Source organism: Marmota flaviventris, chromosome 1 (genome assembly GCF_047511675.1).
Source record: "Marmota flaviventris isolate mMarFla1 chromosome 1, mMarFla1.hap1, whole genome shotgun sequence".
In the NCBI taxonomy this organism is placed as follows: domain Eukaryota; kingdom Metazoa; phylum Chordata; class Mammalia; order Rodentia; family Sciuridae; genus Marmota; species Marmota flaviventris.
Genome location: NC_092498.1, coordinates 147180267 through 147200856, shown reverse-complemented (window position 1 = coordinate 147200856; position 20590 = coordinate 147180267). Strand labels below are relative to the sequence as shown.

The 20590-nt window shown below is 43.3% G+C and overlaps 1 protein-coding gene across 2 annotated transcripts in view; it reads right to left on the bottom strand.

Moving 5' to 3' along the window:
* Positions 1-2035: 2035 nt before the first annotated feature.
* The window catches only part of Dynll1 (dynein light chain LC8-type 1), a 35031-nt gene continuing 16476 nt past the window's right edge, over positions 2036-20590 (bottom strand). The window contains exons 1-3 of one of the 2 annotated variants that reach the window (XM_027923370.2): positions 4310-4425; positions 3968-4105; positions 2036-2456 (exon numbers count right to left, since the gene is read on the bottom strand). In XM_027923370.2, coding sequence (XP_027779171.1) covers positions 2319-2456; positions 3968-4099 — 270 coding nt within the window. In that variant the 5' untranslated portion in view covers positions 4100-4105; positions 4310-4425 and the 3' untranslated portion in view covers positions 2036-2318. Of the gene's footprint in view, positions 2457-3967; positions 4106-4309; positions 4426-20590 lie in introns of those variants that run through there. The other variant, XM_071617145.1, reaches the window with a different exon arrangement.

The following is a 20590-nucleotide window of genomic DNA, read 5'->3' as shown; positions in this document are numbered from 1 at the left end:
TAGATTTCTTATAGATCTTGCATCTTGTAGATCCCAGATCTGAAACAAAAGCCTTATCTCATGTGAAAATTATGTAGGAAGGGCTGGGGTTATGGCTCAGCGGTAGAGTGCTCGCCTAGCATGTGCAAGGCCCTGGGTTCAATCCTCAGCACCACATAAAAGTAAATAAATAAAAGTATTGTGTTCAACTACAACTAAAAAATAAATATTTGAAAAAAAAGAAAATTATGTAGGAAACCTTAAAGTCAAGATTTGTCTTGAAATTTCCCAAGATGGGTACAGGTTGTCTCAGCTCTGTTTCTTGGTGTGGTCCTGGGATTGAACCCAGAGACACTTTACCACCAAGCAACATCCCTATCCCTTTTATAAATTTTGAGACAGGGACTAAGTTGCTATAGCTGTCCTGGAAGTTGGGATCCTTCTGCCTCAGCCTGCAGAGTCCCTGAGATTGCAAGCATGCACCATTAGGCCCAGCCCCCACCCCCCCTTTTTTCCCCTATCTACAAAAAAAAACAAGTCTCAAAGCCTGGTGCCCACACACCAACTCAAGGCAACTCAGGAGGTTGAGGCTGGAAGATCCCAAGTTCCAAGCCACAGTCAGCAATTTAGAGACCCTCAGCAACTTAGTGCGATCTTGTTTCAAAATTAAAGTCTGGGGTGTAGCTCTGTGGTAGAGCACAAATTCAATCCCTGGTACCAAAAAGCTAAATCTCTCTCATATGTGCTTTTCTTCATAAGACTACTTGGTCTCCATAAAATTGGGAGGAAACTTTTGATGGTTACTTTTTTTTTTGGCGGGGGGGGGGGGGGGGGGGTTACTGGGAATGGAAACCAGGGGCACTCTATCACTGAGCTACATTCCAAATTCTTTTTATTTTGAAACAGATCTCCCAAAATTGCAGAGACTGGTCTTGAATTTCCAATCCTCTTATCTTGGCCTCCTGAGTCACTGGGATTATAAACATGCACCACACCTGGCAATCGTTACTTGTCCACAACTTCAACTGGGTTCTTTAAAGAAATCAGTTTGAGGACTGGGGTTGTAGCTCAGTAGCGCTTGCCTAGCGTGTATGAGGCACTGGGTTTGATCTTCAGCACCACATAAAATCAAACAAAGATATTATATCCATCTACAACCAAAAATATTTAAAAAAAAAAAAAAAGAGTTTGACCACAGCCAATTAAAACACAGTGAGTACAGCAAGTATAAAATTCCAGCAAAGGCTTTATTAAGTGAACATGGAGAATGACTGCTCAGAAAATTTTGTTTTCCCCTTTTCAGGACCACCTTCTAGAGCTGGGGATGTAGCTTAATGGTAGAATGCTTACATATGACAAGCCCTGGGTTCAAATCCCAGCAAAAATAAAAGACTACCTTATACCCAGGCATCTACCTGGGAAGTGGAGGTTGAGGTAGGAGGTTTCCAAGTTCAAGGCCTGGGCCATTTAGTAAGACCCCCTTCTCAAAAAGGGGATATAGCCCAGTGGTAGAATGTACTTGTGATCAGTCCCCCTTACCATCAAAATCAAACCAACTTCTATCATTAAGTGTAGCCTTTGGGAGAATAGGGTAGGAGCAGGGAAGACAGCCTACACAGCGTACATTTTCTTTTCCCAACTCTGTAATGAGCTATTACCATTTAACAGCCATAGAAAGCTTAAAGAAGGCTGGCCTATAATCTCAAGGAGGGAGCCAACTGTTGTAAAGTGCACCTGGGTTCAAACCGCAGTCCCCCACCAAAAAAAAACCATGCATCCATCCACTCCACTAGGGCTTGAAACACAAAATATTCTTTTGAAAGAATACTATCCTTAAATGCCATTTCCTCAGATATAAGACAATCTCAAACTTCTCTGCCATGCGTTTAACATGGACAGCTGTTGCAGGAAAGGTAAAAAGACTCAAGAGTACTCTAATGGCTAGTTCCATAGAAATTTGACTTTGAAGACTCACTCTCACCAACCTGGTCACCTGACCCAATTAATAGGCCACCTTCAATCTTGTTATTTGAACAAATTGTACTTCACACACATATACATCTCCAACAGTTTTATTTTTTAAAGGAATGGATTGAGAGAAAAAAACATGGGGCACAGAAGTATGGAATAGAAAATAAATACAAATGTAAGCTGTTTTGCTAATTGTTTTATAACCACAACAAACTAGTACAGAGAATGCCCTGTACAAAACACAATAAATGTTCAAAGATCAAGCTGTTCCCTTAGCAAGGCTAAAGATTTCAGTCTCTGGTATTTGGAATTTAGGCTGCAGTCCTTATTTTTGGATGGATCACTGGTGTATGGCACAGTCCATGCTTTTAACCAGATTTGAACAGAAGAATGGCCACTTGGCCCAGGTAGAAGTAGATGAAGTGCTTGGTTTCGTGTGTCACGTAACTACCGAAGTTCCTCCCCACAATGCAGTGCCAGGTGGGGTTGTACTTCTTGTCAAACTCCTGGGAAAAAAGGAAAAAAAAAAAAAAAACTAGAATTTTAGTTCTAAACCAGAACCTGTAGGAGCAGAAAGGAAGAACAACAGCATCTGCAAATTCTTAGAATGAAAGAATGAATGTTCCCTAGCTCCAAGTCGCCCACATAGTACATTAATGCAAACATGCTTGCAGTCTGAGCCAAGATGGGAATGGGAGCTGAGGCGGCCAAAGTCAGAAAGGTCAGCCTCAAAGACAGGGTGCTTTGTTATAATGATAATTACACCTTCCTATCTTCTATAATATTCTTAACTCACTGACAGCAGGTGACATCAGCAGTTATACTTCATTATATTCTCTGGGTAAACAGACCTAAATTGTCCTCCCACTACATTTGCCATGCATCCAAAAAAAAAAAAAAAAAACTTAAAAAATTGAGCCAGTTTCAAAAGATTCTTAAGATTCTTAACTGCACTCCTGCACTACTATAAACAAGACTTCCAAAGGACAAAGCTTCAATTAGCAACTAAACCAAACAAGCGCAGATCAAAATTTAGATTTAAGGGGATAAGATTCTATGAAAAGAATGTTGGCAGCTGGTCAAATTTTATCTTTAATCAGAACTTAAACTATCTCCCCCCAAAAAACAACAACCAAAAACCTCCTTTCCATAGCTATATGATGCTAAACCTATTACCTGGTCCTCAAGGTTAGCAACTCTTCCCTATTTCTCCCACTCCAAAAGGCATTGGGACTAGTAAACCTGTGCCAACTTCTTCACTAAACTAATGTGTAGGCAAAGACCAAATATAATCTCTATAAATTATTAAAATTCTTTTTATGGTGAGTTAACAAAATTTAGCTTCTATTGCATGCAGTGTGAAAACCTCTGTTAGGTCTACTAAGGAGACTATCTGTCCTACAAGCTAGATGCACATACTGCTGCGTTTGTCAATAAAGATATTGATTTCTGTTCCATCTTAAGTCTTTCATCTTCCATTCTCCACTGGAAGGGAATCTTCCCAGGCTTAGGCTGCCAGCTTCCTTCTCTTCTAGCAAAACGTAGCTCGAGAAGTCGGCAGTCCTGCCAGGTTTCTGACTACCACGTACCAAACCCCTACCTACCCCAGGCGCCAACCACTATCACCACCCACTTGCCTTAACTGCCGACTAATTCCCCCTGGAAGACTGGCAAGATCTCCCTCTGGCCGGGCTGCAAGCACCCACGCAGCTCCCCCCTCCGGAACACCCAGATGGATCCCCGGTGCAGGAATCCTACAGAAGGGGGAACCGCTCGCTGCTCCCTGATCTTGGAAACCGTTGCTAGGTGGCGCTTTCCCCCAAGGAGATGGGTAATTAAAAAAAAAAAAAAAAAAACTTGGGGCTCTGAGGGTCTGGTCTTCCCAAGAGAAGCGCAAAATCCATTTGCGTTCTTTCCAGAAATCTCTACGCCCCGAACCCTAAGAATCTCTCCTAGATGCCTTGAGGACGCAGGATCGGGAGAAGGAACTAAGTTATGACGCGCGCCAGGTCCTCACCTTCTTGATGTGGGCCGCAATATCCTTTTCTATATTATATTTCTCCAACGCCTGAGTAGCGCACTCCACCGAATCCTGTTGCATCTCTTCCGACATGTCCGCATTTTTTATCACCGCCTTTCTGTCGCACATGGTTACCTGGGGGACAAGGACGGCGAAAGGAGTCAGGGAATAGGGTCCCGGGAGCGCCTCTGAAGCGCCGGTTCCCCACCCCCGGCCCGCGCCATCCCGGGACGCCGCCCCCACCCCACTTTTCAGGAAACGCGGATCGCGCGGACCGCACAGGGAGGGAAGTCCAGCAGGTGGGGGTGAAGCCAGGTGGCGGGGACGCCTGAGTCTCACCGTGGGGGCAGCGGCTGGGCGACTGCAACGGTCTCCTGAGGGAGGTGCTGGCGCAGCTCAAGCCCAGACGGAGTTGCTATCGCTACCGAAGCCGTGGCGCATCTAAGCAGCCCCACGCCAGCCGCCGCCGCCTAGTGCTCAGGCCCCGCCCTGCTCCCGCCGGCCCCGCCCCCACCGCACGTCCCTATTGGCTTAACGCAGCCTCCATAATTCTCCCATTGGCCCAAGGACTCAATGGTTCCCTCAGGATCTTTCGCCTGCATTTTGTTGCAGACCACAATGCACCGCTCACGGCGTCGGTTGCCCTGGCAATGGGCTGGCGCACGAGGTGAGGCCCACACACCCGGAAGGTGGAGCCTGGGCTAGGTGGAGAGGACCGCCAGCTGTCTGGAGAGCTGCAAGGGGAGCTTTTGCCCTAGCCAAGCGAGGTGATTCAAAATTCACAGAGGGCGTGTTGTCAAACTTGACAGCCTCAGGAAATTGGGTGGCCACCTCCCCATGTCCCTCCCACCCCCACCCCAGATCAGAAAAATTTACGGATTTTGAGGAGGCCTTCCCTTCACTGAATGGATATCTGTGAAGCAGGGCCGGCTTCTTGGGAAGCCCACGGTGCAGTCGCACAGAAGAGGTTCTCGTGCGTGGTTTAATACTCTGCTGTCTCATTCTTGAAATTTAGTATTTAAACAAGGGGCCCCACATGTCCATTTTGCACTCGGCTCCCTGTGTCGTCGATCCTGCTCTGAAATGTTTGTTGTGCGGAGGAGGGTTGGGGACAGTCTCAGGACTGAAGGAGGGTTTCAGGAAGGAAATGAGTTTCTTTCTGAATTAAGGAATTTCCTCGGGAGTGGGGTCTCTCTGCCAGGCAATGCAGACTTAATTTAAGGGGCTCAAGATGGATTTAGGAGGGCTGGGGATGTTACTCAGTGGTAGTACACTTGGCTGGCATTTACGAAGCCGAGGGTTCGACCCCCCACCACCACCCTATTCCATACCGCAATAAAAAGGGGTGTGTGTGTGTGAAAATTCCAGGTGGATTTGGAGTGTTGAGCCTTGAGGTGTTTCCAGAGAGGGGCTACTTGGCTCCATTAATGGAGACTTTCTTGTGTAGGAGAGTTTCTTGGTCGGATCCTAATGGACAAGAATGGGGTCCTCAGAGGTGTTTCTTGGCTTAGGGAGACTGAGCACTAAGAAAATTCTTGGGGCTGAGAATATAGCTCAGTGATAGAGCCCTGGATTGGAAACCCAGCGCAGCAAAAATAAAGCTCAACATGGTGGCACTGGTCTCTAAATCCCAACATTTAAAAGACTAAAGCAGAAAGACCAAAAATCTGTTTAAGGCCAAACCAGGGTGGTGGCGCACACCCCTAATCCAAGCAGGGAGGCTAAGCCAGGAAGACAATTGGAGGCCAGGCTCAGCAATTTAGGGAGACCTCAAAGTAAAAAATAAAATGAAGCCAGGTGTGGTGGCCCATGTCTCTAATCTCAGCAACTCAGGAGGTTGAGGCAGGAGGATCCCAAGTTCAAAGTCCACTTTAGCATCCTAAGGAGACCCTCAGCAACTTAGTGAGATCCTGTCTCAAAAAAATAAAATAAATAAAAAGGTTTGGGAATGTACCTCAGTGATAAATCGCCCCTGGGTTCGATCCCCAGTACAGAAATAATAATTTTAAAAGTTTGAGGCCAGTCTGCACATGCCTGTAATCTCAGCTACTAGGGAAGCTAAAGGCCAAGGCCAGAGGATCATGAGGTTGAGGCTAGCTTCAGCAGAGTAAGAAGACCCTGTCTCCAAAATAAAAAGAACTGGGAATGTAACTCCATGGCAGAGCACTTGCTTATTCTGCATGAGGCCTTAGATTCAATTTTCAGTACTGCCTAAATAAATAAATTGCAAGGGTGCCTGGCTCAATGGCCTACACCTGTAATCCCAGCAACTCAGGGGACTGAGGCTGGAGGATCTCAAGTTCAAGGCCAGCATCAGCAATTTAGGAAGGCCCTAAGCAATTTTGTGAGACCCTGTCTCAAAATTAAAAATACAAAAAAGGCTGGGGATTTGGCTCAGTGGTAAAGCACCCCTGGGCTCAATCTCCAGTACCAAATAATAAATAAATAGCAAGGACTTCAAGAAAGTGGTCAAATCTAGACCTGAATCCCAGCACTGCATTATGTATAATTTTAATACACCAATAAAAAATAAACTTAAGAACTATCTGAACCTCTGTTTAAATCTGTAATAAGAAACTAAATGTAAAAGGAAACCACTTCATAGGCTTGTTGGGATTATTAATGAACTAATGCTTTTAAATTCTCAGCACCGCATGTAGGAAGTAACTACAAGTTATTGTCAGTTTAAAAAACAGTCCCAGTCAGACACAGTGGCACAGGATAATGATGCCAGTGACTCAGGAGGCTGAGGAAGGAGGATTGCAAGTTTGAGGCCAGCCTCAGCAATATAGGGAGGACCTAAGCAATTTATCAAGAACCTGTCATAAGGTCTGGGGATAGAGTTCAGTTGGTACAGTGCTTGCCTTGCAATGCATAAGGCCCTGGGTTTAATCCCCAGTGAGCTCGCACTCACGCGCGCGCGCACACACACACAAAAAATGTTTTAAAGATTTAAAAAAGGCTGAGGATGTAGTCTTGTGGTAAGGCCAAGTGTTGTTTTGTTTGTGTTTTTTTTTTTTTTTTTGTGTGTGTGTGGTACCAGGGATTGAACCTAGGGGCACTTAACCACTGAGACATATCCCCAGTCCTTTTTATTTTGAGACAAAGTCTTGCTAAATTACTTAGGGCCTTACTAAATTGCTGAAGTTTGCAACCCTTTGCACTCACTGTTACTCCTCACAGCAGCTCTGCCTGAGACCCCTTTCCTCTTACCTCCCTCTTGGCAAAGCTATTTCCTCATGTGGACTTCAGCTCAAATGTCACCTTCCCTGAACTCCCCTCTCTCCACTTCCCCACCACCAGCTTTCAGTTATGCTCTACAACACCTGTGTGTGTGTGTGTGTGTGTGTGTGGTGCTGGGCATCTAATCTGTGGCCTCATGCATGTCAGGCAACCATTTTACCACTGAACTATGCTCCTGACTCCTCTAAAACACTTTTTTTGTGGAGGGGCGGGGATTGAGGATTGAACCCCAGGGAAGCTTTGCTTCTGAGCCACATCCCATTTATTTTTATTTTGAGACAGGGACTCACTAAGTTGCTGAGGCTGGCCTTGAACTTGTGATTCTTCTGCCTCAGCTTCCCAAATTGCTGGGATTACAGGTATGTACCACTGTACCCAGCTCTACAACACTTTTAATTCCTCCACCATATTTGCTTCATTTATTCTTTCAGGGGAATTACCTTATGTATTGGTTTGCCTAGACATTGTCTATCTGCTCCTGACTCTTTTGGTTACTAGTCCATCTTCGGCATTAATTCAGTGTCCAAGACCAGGGATGGAGCTCAGTGGTAGAGCTCTTGCCTAGTATTTGCAAGGTTCTGGGTTCTAATCCCTAGCTCTGGGGGAAAAAAAAAGAAAAAATTCAGTTTCTGGCACATAACAGATACTCAATAAATAGACTGAATTTAAGAAGTCAAATAGTATGTCACCATCTTACATATTAGAAAATTGATTTCCAAGGACATGCTGTTAATAAATGAAAGTTCATGTATGGATTACTCTAAAATCCATTCTCTAAACTTGGGTATTATATTCATACATTTAGCAGAGTAGGCAGTTTGCCTTTTTCTTATTTATAACTTTGAAGGAGTTTGAAATGGAATGATGGTAAGATTTTCTAAAACATAACAGGATTTCATTTAATAAAGGATGCTAGGTATTTCTCAGTTGTGACTCCTGCCCTTTCCTGACATCTGTGTTTATACTGCTCATTCTCAACCAGCTCTTAGCCTGAAAGAAGGTGCCATCAGAAACCAGGGCCTCCTTGGCCTATGTTAGTCCCCATTTGGGGAGGGGGGATTGTCCAGCTAATTTGGAGGGAATTTTTTCAGGAACCAAAAGCATTTCTACCTTTTTCATACCTTTATCAATCACTTCTGTAGATTGGTTCATTATTTATCTACCCACTCTGAGTAAGGCAGGCAGCAAATATCTCCTGATTATCAGAGAAAAGTACTGTGCTGCATTTGAATGCTTGAAATTTGTGTCTAAAATCAGTCACAATCCCCTCCATAAAGAGCTTCTAGTCAACAATAAATTAATCCTTTTAGGGGCTGGGGCTGGGGCTCAGTGCAATGTGCTGGGTATGATCCTAAGCACCATATAAAAATAAATAAATAAAATAAGGGTATAAGAAAATCACAATATCTTTTAAAAAATTAATCCTTTTGGTATCTTAGGTTTGGGTGTTTTAAGGAAGTTTAGAAATATAGGGATTTAGCATTAATAAGGAAGGCAAGTGGCATAATAGGGAGTGGTAGGGAGTGTGGTAAGTTGAAAAACCCTTTTCAATGGTGCCAGATATATTTTGCCATTTTGGAATGCTGGCCCTTTGATTTTAAAGAGAGATTAGTAATCTCAATTATTTTCATGGGAAATACTCCATTTTACTTTATTTTATTTTGGTACTTGAGATTGAACCTAGGGGAAATTAACCACTGAGCCACATCTCCAGCCATTTTTATTTTTTATTTTCAGATTTTGAGATAGGATCACAATCACAATAAGTTGCTTAGGGCCTCACTAAGTTGCTGAGGCTGGCCTTGAACTTGCAGTCCTTCTGCCTCAGCATCCTGAGTCACTAGGTTTACAGGCCTTTGCCACTGGGCCCAAGTAAATACCCATATTTATTTGCCTATTTGTTTCCTTATTTATGAGAAAAAAAAAAAAAAAAAAGCTTGCTAGCAAAGGAAAAACACAGGGACCTCAAGGCCCAGAGGCTGTGATTCTGCCCATCATAGAGGAGAGGGTTTTTGTTTGTTTGTTTTTTGTACTAGGATTGAACACAGGGAGGCTTAACCACAGAGCCATATCCCCACCCTTTTAATATTTTATTTAGAGACAGGGTCTTGCTGAGTTGCTTAGGGCCTCACTAAATTGCTGAGGCTGGCTTCAAACTCCCAATCCTTCTGCCTCAGCCTCCTGAGCCATTGTGATTATAGGTGTTGCACCACTACACCCACTTGGGATAGGGTGGGTGATTTAAAAAGAGGTGATTCAAAGGGTGTTCTCTGTATGAAGTTGTAATTCCCTTGTTAATTTGGGAGATAGTCATTTCTTAGATCTCTGGTGCCATCCCCAAAGTCTAAATTACTTGTTCCTCTTGTGGGTGTATGTTCAAAGACAATATCTCTGCCTAGGATGGGGAAGAAAGGCAATTCTGTTTTCCCTGAGATTGAAGATGGGGTGAAGTTAGGGAGGGAGAAGGAGAGAAGAGGAGAAAGAAACATGTCCATTTTAAAAATAAGTCACAGGGCTGAGGATGTGGCTCAAGTGGTAGCGCGCTCGCAGCCCGGGTTCGATCCTCAGCACCACATATAAACAAAGATGTTGTGTCTGCCGAAAACTAAAAAAATAAATAAATAAATATTAAAAAAATTCTCTCTCTCTCTCGCTCTCTTTCTCTCTTAAAAAAAAATCTTAAAAAAAAAATAAGTCACAGTGGCAGAGCAGCAGGTGTTATATTCAAAGTATAAAATGGACTGCTGTTACATTTTCCCCACTGTCAATTTCTACCTTCCATTTCTATGGAAAAATGGGCGAGAACATCATCTCTAAGCTACTTCCTGCTGAGAGGGGCAACTTGGGGGAAGTGACCTGAAGTCCTTGTTTTCTATCAGGTATGGTATAGACAGTTAGGGGAAATACCCATTTAAAAATATAGGCTATGAGCCAGGCATGGTGGCACACATCTGTAATCCCAGCAGTTCAGAAGGCTAAGGCAGGAGGATCGAAAGATCAAAGCCAGACTCAGCAATTTAGCAAGGCCCTAAGAAACTGTTTCAACATAGAAAATATAAAGGGCTGGGGATGAGACTCAGTGGTTAAATGCTGTCGAGTTCAATTCCTGGTACAAAAAAAAAAGGCAGGTTACAACTTCATTTGTTAAAACACTGTGCGGTCTAAATATGGCTTGTGGACTTCCAGTGAGCAACCTCTTATTCAGTTTGACCTTATATCTAGTGCTTTTTCCTTTGTATCAGACAGGTTAGTTTATTCTTGGGCATCAGAGACTGAATGCTTCCTGGGGATACATGGAACATGAGCATGGACTACCTAACTTGGCACATGATGTTTGCTGAATGAATCCTGAATGAATGGATACAGCAGCAAAATGCCTGTACTTAGAGCTGCATGAAGGCAGTATCTAGTACAGGGATTTTTTGGTGGTGGTTGTTGTTGTTATTTTGGGTACTGGGGATTGAATTCAGGAGCACTTGACGACTAAGCCCCATCCCTATTTTGTATTTGATTTAGAGACAGGGTCTCACTGACTTGCTTGGCACCTCTCCATTGCTGAGGCTGGCTTTGTGGTCCTCCTGCCTCCCTCTCCAAGCTGCTGGGATTACAGAGGCTGGCTTGCAGTTTTGATTGGCATCAAGAAGGTTCCATTCAAAAGCCAGATGCGTTGGTGCATGCCTATAATACCAGTGGCTTGGAAGGCTAAGGCAGGAGGATCATGAGTTCAAAGCTAGCCTCAGAAACTTATGGAGGCTTTAAGCAACCCAGCAAGACCCTGTCTCTAAATAAAATACAAAAAAGGGCTTGGGATGTGGTTCAGTGGTTGAATGCCCCTGAGTTCAATCCCCAGTACCAAAAAGAGGGGGGTATTCCATTAATTGTGGATAGTAAGAGAATTCCATAGGAAAACAAGGAGAAAAAGTGATCTATTTTTTGGTTGATAATAACCACCCCAGTGGGTGCGCTGATGTATGCCTGTCGTCCCAGCAGCTCAGGAGGCTGAGGCAGGAGGATCTTGAGTTCAAAGTTAGCCTCAGAAAAAGCAAGGTGCTAAGCAACTCAATGAAACCCTGTCTCTAAACAAAATACAAAATAGGGCTAGGGATGTGGCTTAGTGGTCAAGAGCCCCTGAGTTCAATCCCTGTGCCAATAAAAGGAAAAAGAACCACCCCATCAGATTCAGAATAACCAAGAATAGGTCATTTCCAAAGTTATCTGGAAGTGCTGCTGATGCTAAAGCAAAGCCTCTGTGATTCTACCAAGTAGAAATACTGGAGAGGCCCAGTGTGATTGGAACTTGCCTGTCATTCCAGCAACTCAGGAGGCTGAGGCAAGAGGATCACAAATTTAAGCCCAGCCTGGGATATTTAGTGAGACCCTGTCTCTTAAATAAAATATAAAAGGAGTACTGGGTTAAGCAGCCCTGGGCTAAATCCAGAGCACTACCAAAGAAAAAAGATAAAAAAATGCCAGAGAGATTTCCTAACTCATCACCATGATTTTTTAAATATCCATACACTACCCTCTATTATTATTTACTTAATATTTTATTATAAAAATTTATATGTAGGGGTTGGGGTTGTGGCTCAGTGGTAGAGTGCTAGACTATCACTTGCAAGGCACTGGGTTCAATCCTCAGCACAAAGTAAAAATAAATAAATAAAACAAAGGTACTGTGTCCAACTACAACTAAAAATTTTTTTAAAAAATAAAAAAGATTATATTAATATAATTATGGTTTACTAATAGTCTTTTCTATAACATTTAATATTTTTCTTTAAACTCCCATTATATTTTGTGTTTTACTTACCCCCAAAGGCATAGACAGAGATTTATTTAGGAAAGTGCACACATATTCAAGGGAGAATGAGAAGCTCGGGATATAAGTTAGTGGTAAATCACTGATCTAGCATAAATGACCCCTGGCTTCAATTCTTAGCAAAACACATACAAAAGGGAAGAGAGGGTAGTCTCAAGAGAGAGATCCCTTTGAAGTAAAGCAAGGACTACACATTCAAGGAAGAATGCAGGCTATCTGCAGAGGGAAGGCCCTCTTTATATTTTGTTTCAATTTCATTGACTGAATAAGAGTGTATTTTTATTTTTTAAATTTTAAAAATTTTCTGTAGATCAAAACCAGATTCTCTGACAAGCTAAGTAAGTACTCTTACCACTGATATACATTTCTGATCCAATAAATTAATATTTATTTTATTTTATTTTATTTTTTTGTTTAGGGGATTGAATTCAGAGTTGCTTAACCACTGAGCCACATACTCAGCCCTTTTTATTTTTATTTTTATTTATTTATTTTTGTGTGTGGTGCTGGAGATTGAACCCAGGGCCTTGTGCATGTGAGGCAAGCACTCTACCAACCGAGGTATATCCCCAGCCAGCCTTTTTCTTTCTTTCTTTCTTTTTTTGAGACAGGTCTTCCTAAGTTGTTCAAGGATTCACTAAATTGCTAAGACTTGCTCAAAACTTTGCAATCCTTCTGCCTCAGCCTCCTGAGCCGTTGGGATTACTGGTGTGCACCACCATACCCAGCTAAGGAAGATTCTTAAATGGTGTCCATGGATGGATTTCAAAGGTTTCAGAAGACCCTTGGAATTGTGCACAAAAATGTGTTCAGGGTTCAAAGACATGTTTCACAAGCAGAGGAGCCATAGCTCCTATCAGATTTATGAAAGAATTCAGAGCCTGAGGAGTTTGGAAAACACCTAATCTAGAATAATCCAGAATCCTGGGATGAGTGCCAGATTGCTTCACCAGGTCACACTGAATTGGCCCATCTCTTATTTTGACAACTCACTCTATTTAATTCCTAACTGCTAAATTTGCCTGAAAACTTGCTCCTTCCTTCCTTCCTTCCTAGGATTAAATCCAGAGGTATTTTACCACTGAGCTACATCCCCAGCCCTTTTTATTTTTAACTCCCCAAGTTGCTGAGGCTGTTTTTGAACTTGCCATCCTCCTGCCTCAGCATCCCTAGCTGCTAAGATTACAGGCATGTGCCACTGTCTGCATTTTTCATTCTCAACACAAGAAATGATAATTAAGAGGGAGGAAACATTACCAAGAACACAGCCTTTGGAATCAGATGTGGGAAAACCTAAACTGTGATCTTCAAGTTCATTAACCTCTCCAAGATGCAGGTTCCTGATTTTTTTACATCTTCTTTGTAGGGTGGTAGCAAGATTTATATTAAATAACACATGGATAGATGTATTCAAACTGCATGTAGGGGCACACGCCTGTAATCCTAGTGACTCAGGAGGCTGAGGCAGGAGATCACAAGTTTGAGGCCATCCTGAGCAATTTAGCAAGGCTTTCCGCATAACAAGAGCCTGTCTCAAAATTTAAAAATAAAATAAAAATTTAAAAAGCTCTATGAGGTAGGAACTGTTGGTCTCTCCATGATGCAGATAAGGAAAATAAAGCTGAGAGAGATGAAATCCCTCACCTAAGTTTATACTACTAGAAAGTGTCAGGGATGGGATTTGAATCCTGGTGTGTATGACTCCAGAGTCCCACATTGTAGTATTACCGATAAGACCTGTGAGCTACAACACCTTCCTAGATAATCAGGGCTGACATTTCAGAAGAGAGTAGTGTCCCTGCAGACTCAGAGCATCCCTGGTCCCTGTGGGAGCTCCCTAAATATGTGTTGGACAGTTGAGTGAATGGATGGAAGAAAGAATGGATATTGTTTTTCTTCTTTCCTTCCTTCCTTTTTCTTTCTGTGAGGGCCTCACAACATGCTAGGCAGGCACTCTGCCCCTGAGCTACATCCTCAACCCAAGAATGGCTATTTCTTTTTCTTTTTCTTTCTCCTTCCTTCCTTATTTTCTTTGTTTTTTCAGCCCAAGGCCTCATGTATGCTAGGCAAGCATTCTACTACTGAGCTACATCCCCAGCCCCCAAGAATGATATTTCTACCCAATTCAGCATTCCTTCCTCTGCAACAAATATCACAAACTTGACCCTGGATTAGTCCTTTACTTCCTGAACAGAAATCCTTTTCCATTTTGGCTATCAGACTTTCCCAGGGCTCCCAGATAGCAGTTCAGAGTTGTCATTCACAAACAGGCTATTCCTTGCAGGGCCTACAGCTCTACCCACTCACAGTCTAGAAACAGCAGTGGTCTGCCCAACCTCCACCCCACCACTGCCTTAGCAGAGCTGTGTTCCCAACCCTGTCCAGCATTCACTTTTCAAGCCTCCTGAGATCTTGAGCCTTGTGACCAATCAAGCAGCTCAAATCCTCTCTAATCTAAAAGGAAGTGTGAGGTGACCTTGTAGCTCCAAACTTGATTTAGGCACCCTTTCCAGAAAGGAGGGGCCCCATGGGAGAGACAGTAAGGTCTAGGTCTGAATCTGGAAGCTTCCTCCCCGTGGAGAAGGGCTGGCACTAGTCTGGGGCTGGCAGGGAAACTGAGCTTTGGAGCCAAGGACTGTGCTGCAGTGCAGAGAGTGGGGCCAAACAGGCTGAGGAATCTCAGGGAAGAATTCCCCTCTGGCCAATAACCAAGCATGACCTGAGTGACAGATAGTCTGCTGTCCATGGATGAAGCAGATAAGTCAAGTGTATCCAGAGAGGTCTAACAGAGTAACCCAGAGCAGAGGTGAAAAGAGGCCAGATGGTTTCAATCAATCCCACCTCTGACCCATGTAAGTAGTATGGCCTTAGGCAAGTGAGTCCACTTCTCTGAACCTCGGTTTCCTCATCTGTAAAGGGATTTTGATACTCCTTGTTTCTCAGGGATGATGTGGAGATTAGATGGTCCATGTTTACTATGTAGTATAGTATTAGAGGCATATGTCAAAGATCAATGAAGCCTACTACTAATTATCGTTAGTATTAATCAGGATTTCTTAACTTTAGCACTGTTAACATTTTGGACCAGTCAGGCATGTTGGTGCATGCCTTTAATCTCAGCAACTCAGTAAGCTGAGCCAGGAGGATTGCAAATTTGGGGCCAGCCTCAGCAACTTAGTGAGACCATGTCTCAAAATAAAAAATAAAAAGGGGTTGGGGGGTTGGGGATGTGGCTCAAGCAGTAGCACGCTCGCCTGGCATGCGTGCGGCCCGGGTTCGATCCTCAGCACCACATACAAACAAAGATGTTGTGTCCGCCGAAAACTAAAAAATAAATATTAAAAAGTTCTCTCTCTCTCTCTCTCTCTCTCTCCCTCTCCCTCTCTCTCTCTCTCTCTTAAAAAAAAGGGGGGGTGGGGATGTAGCTCAGTGGTAAAGGGCCATTGAATTCAATCCCCAGTACCAAAAATATTTTTAACCAGAATGATTTTTTATTGTTGTTGGGAAAGCTATACTGTGCATTAAAGAATGTTTGACAGCATCCCTGGTCTCCACTCATTAGATACCAAACCCACTGCACTCCCAGTATCAACAACCAAAAATGTCTGCAGGTGGTGCCAGATGTCCTCTGGAAAGAGAAATCACTCACCCCCAGTTGATAAGCACCACCCCAAACAATCTGGACTGAGTCTGATGTTACAGATTTCCTATTTAAAGATGAAGGGGTGGGGCATATGGTAATTACAGATCAGGCTAGCTCCAGTATAGAATTCGAGGCAGGATCTGCGTTCTGCTCTAGGAGCTATGGAGACTCCTTTGACTCAGTAGATGACTTCAGTGTCAGTCTTCAATTACATGCAAAGTGATCTCCAGTTAACTCTCAATTATTCTAGGACACGTAGCTGGTATCTGAGAATGGCGTCTCCATTCTGATTCACCAGAACAAACTCTGACTCTCCAGAACTGAAGAGTTCCTTCAGACCTTCATTCAGGATGACTAAGAGATATCTGAGTGAGAATTTAGTGTCAGGCACTGTTCTAGGTGCTACAGAAACACAAGTGAACAAAACAGTCAGGCTTGGAGTGTAGTTCAACCGTAGAGTGCTTCCATAGCATGTGCAAAGTCCTGGGTTCTCCAGTATTGCGTCACACAGACACACACACAAAGGCCAAACTCCTTCTTCTTGGAACACATATTCTAGCAGGAAAATAAGGATTAAAAAAAATTCAGACCCCTAAGTGCAGAATAAAAATAAAGTATAATAAGAGAACCAAGGTGTCAGGGTGAGGAGTTTTGTTTTAAATAGAATTTTCAGGAAGGCTTAAGAAAGTGCCATTTGAACCAAGATGTGGTGACCTGGCTAGTAGGTGGAGGAGAGAGTCTGGGGAAGTCAGTAGCAACAGAGGCCACTTGTAGGCTATAGCAACGCCCAGGTGAGAGGTAATGGTGACTTGGACCAGGATGGTAGTCACAGAGGTGGGGATAAGAGGTGGTCAGATTTGGGCTGTATTCTAAAGGTTGAATTGATATATTTGCTGATAAATTGAATGCAGCATTTGAGGGAACAAGAGCACTCAAGGATGTTGTGGCTGAAAAATTAGAAGAATAAATTGAGACGGGAAGGCTGGCAGGAGAAACAAAAAGTTCTGTTTTGGCCATGTTTAGTTTGAGATGTCCCTTAGACATTCCAAGTGGAAGTGTCAAATAGGCTCTATGAGTTCTGGGAAGAGGTCCAGACTAGAGCTATAATTTGGGGAGTCATCAGCTTATAGATGGCATTTAAAGCTATGGGAATGGATGAGATCACCACTGAGGGAGGAGTACGTACAGATGGAAGAGGAAATGCTTATTCAGCTCACAGGATTCTCTGAGCATTTGCTGTGGGCCAGGCCCTGAGTGAGGTGCCAGGTACAGATGCACTTCCCTGGGCTGGGGATATAGCTCAGTGGGTAGAGTGCTTGCCTCAGATGCACTTTCTTAGGCATCTTCCCAAGGGGAGTCCCAGTACTGACTGACTTTTTCCTGCCGAGGTGCTTGGGCCATTTAGAGGACGGGCTTCAGAGTTTGTGCCCCGCCTCTTAGTCGCTTTTTTTCCCCAACATTTATTGAGCACCTTCTTGATATAATAAAGTCCCCATGTAGGTACTAGGGACATGGAAGGGAACTAGTCACACATGCTCCTGTCCTCAGGGGGAGGCAGCCCTTGAACAAGGAAGCACACGGGAGGTGATTACAGTTGTGTCAGAGGCAACAAAGGAGAGAGAGGCCATTGCTGGGGGCTCTGCTCTAGCCTGGGCACCAGGGAGGCTGAGGACCAGCGTGTTCAAGGGCCTGATGCCGGAGGGAGGTTGGCAGCCCAAAAGGCCACCTGGCCTACAGAGAAGTTGTTGGGCGAGTGTGGGAGAGACGAGGCCAGAGGGTGGACATCAGTGAGACCTTCTGGGGCTTGTGAGCCTGGTTAAGGCACAAGGACTTCATCCTGAGCCATCAGCTGCCCTACGGTTTCAGGTGGGGCCCACGTGATCAGAGATCCCCTGAGGAGCGTGGGTCAGCAGGGCCTGATGAGACTCCAGGGAGGAAGGAGGTCCTTGCTTCAGTCTCAGCCCCCCACTGTCAGCAGCCTTTGCAAGGCCTGGTTCTCTTGGGGTGAGGAGGAGGTGCCCGGAGTTGTTCTCATTAAAAGCAGAATTCCTGGTACCCCTAAACTTGTCATTTGGGGATCACAAAGAAAGAGCGTAAGGCTGGACATAAAAGTCTGTTTTCTTCCAGAACTTGCTTCCCTGCAGAAGCTTCAAAGGTGCTGCATGACTTCATTAGCAGGGGTGCCAGGTGGGGTGGACAGTGCCTCTCTGACTATTTTCCATTTCAGTCCGTATAAATCAGCGTCCCCTTGGATTTATGGGCCCTTTACTGCCAGGAAATAAAGTAAAATAATGTAATTAGTGCAACCAACTGGGGCTGTTCTTAGACTTGATGGCCAATCCACAATGTGGAATATTTACAGAAGTCTTAACCAATCAGTTTTTTTTTTTTTTTTTTAGGGGGTGTTGGGAATTAAACCCAGGGCCTTGTGCAAGGTAGACAAGTACTATACCACTGAGCTAAGTCTCCATCCCCCTGATAACCAATTTTTATTAAAGAATGCAAAAATAATAAATGTAATACTAGAATATACAGAACACAAAGATTATAAATTTTAACTATACAGAGATAACAATATTTTGCACTAAATCAATATTTTTCTATGCATATGTATATATATATACATATATCTTATATGTGTGTGTGTGTGTGTACATATATATCCATAGTATCAGGTTTTTCTTATTTTTGTTTGTTTGTTGTTGTTGTTTGTTTTATACTAGGAATTGAACCCAAGGGCACTGAGCTATTTTCCCAGCCCTTTTTATTTTGAGACAGGGTTTTACCAAATTGCTGAAGCTGGCCACAAATTTCAGATCTTCCTGCCTCAGCTTTGAGAATCACTGGGATTACCGGAGTGTGCCACCACACCTGGCTCCTCCTATTCTCCCTTTTTTTTATTTTTTATTTTTTTTTAATATTTATTTTTTAGTTTTCGGCGGACACAACATCTTTGTTGGTATGTGGTGCTGAGGATCGAACCCGGGCCGCACGCATGCCAGACGAGCGCGCTACCACTTGAGCCACATCCCCAGCCCCTCCTATTCTCCCTTTTATCCACTGCCCCAAAACAGTTCATTTATGTCACCAGTGACCACCATGCTGCTAAATACACTGGCCATCTTCAGTGCCCTTCATCGACATACTTGTCATGTTTTTTTTCTTCCTCTCTAAAGCTTACTGAGGGACCCTGCCTGGCTTCTGGGACCCCCACCCCTCCACTCTCAGTTCTCTTTACTTACTAGCTGTTCCTTCGAAGTCTCCTAGTTCTTCTACTTCTTCTCTCTGAGACCAAAAGTAAGGAGTGTCCCAGGTCTTCCTTTACTGGGCCACCTCTCTGTTTAAACTCTCCCTTGGTAGTCTCCATAACTTTAAATACCATCTCTATATTCATGATTCCCACATTTGAATTTCCATCCCAAACTTCTTCCCTGAATGACCATCCCTTGTTTCTAAGTCCTTCTTCCCTGAATGACCATCCCTTGTTTCTAAGTTCTATTTGAATATCTCTGAGATGTCTAATAAGCATCTCAAACCTAACACACCCAAAACAGACCTGCTTCAATCCCAAACCTGCTGATCCTGCAGTTTTTCTCATTGTAAATAGCAATCCATTTTTCTACTCCATTTCTACTCAGGAAAGAAATCTAGAACTTTTCCTTGACTACTATATGTTCCTCAATTTTTATATAAAAATTGTTTTGGGGGCTGGGGTTGTGGCCTAGTGGTAGAGAACTTGCCCGGCAGGTGTGAGGCACTGGGTTTGATTCTCAGCACTGCATATGAATAAGTGAATAAAATAAACGTCCATCAACAATTTAAAAAATATTTTAAAAAATTGTTTTGGACCACACTCTTGCACTAGGCCCAAGCAGAACAGATTAAAAATCAGAATGGGTGTAGCTCAGTGATAGAGCACTTGCCTAGCTTGCACAAAGCCCTGGGTTAAATCCCCAGCCTCACACACACACACACACACACACACACACACACACACACACATAGTAATAACTAGGAAAAAAATTATGAAAAGTAACCTGATATTAACCAGTTATTTTTCTATTGCTCTGTCTCTCTGTCCCCCATCTTTCCAGGAAAATAACTTTGAAATAACCAACCTATGTAAGCCAATTAAGATTGTTAGGGCCAGGGTTGTGGCTCAGTGGTAGAGTGCTTACCTAGCATGTGTGAAGCATTGGGTTCAATTCTCAGCAACTCATACAAATAAATGAAATAAAGGTCTATTGATCACTAAAAAATATTTATGTGTTTATTTATTTGGACAACTAAAAAATATTTTTAAAAGATATTTGATTTTTAAATCAAGCCCAGGTGTGATGGTGCTAAGTCTCTGATCCCAGCAACTCAGGAGTCTGAGGCAGGAGGATTGCAAGTTCAAAGCCAGCCTCAGCAACTTACCAAGGCCCTAAGCAACTTAGGGAGAACTTATCTCAAAATAAAAAATAAAAAGGGCTGGGGATGTGGCTCAGTGGTGAAACACTCCTGTTTTGTTCAATGCCTGGTACAAAAAAAAAATTGCTAAATCAAATTATTTTAATTTTAAATGGGATAGGATACCAAGTTCTTGGATAACATGGTCAAATAATGCAAAAAATAAAAAATAATTCCCTGTCTAAATTTATAGATTTAAATACTATTCTAATTAAAATGCCAACAGGATATCATACAGACTGAATAAAATGATTCTAGACTGTGTTTAGAAAAATCAAAAGGCAAAAGTACTCTGAAGATAATAAAGGAGCATTGGGGTACACAGGCCTTTCATAGGCACAAATTGAGGGGAAAGTACTAGATTGGGTCAAAGGTCTAGGCATCACTGACATCAATAAGTGAAGGTCTGGGAGAGCCTGGCCAGGCAGATTGGGGAGGCAGAGGCAAGAGAGAAACAGGTTCT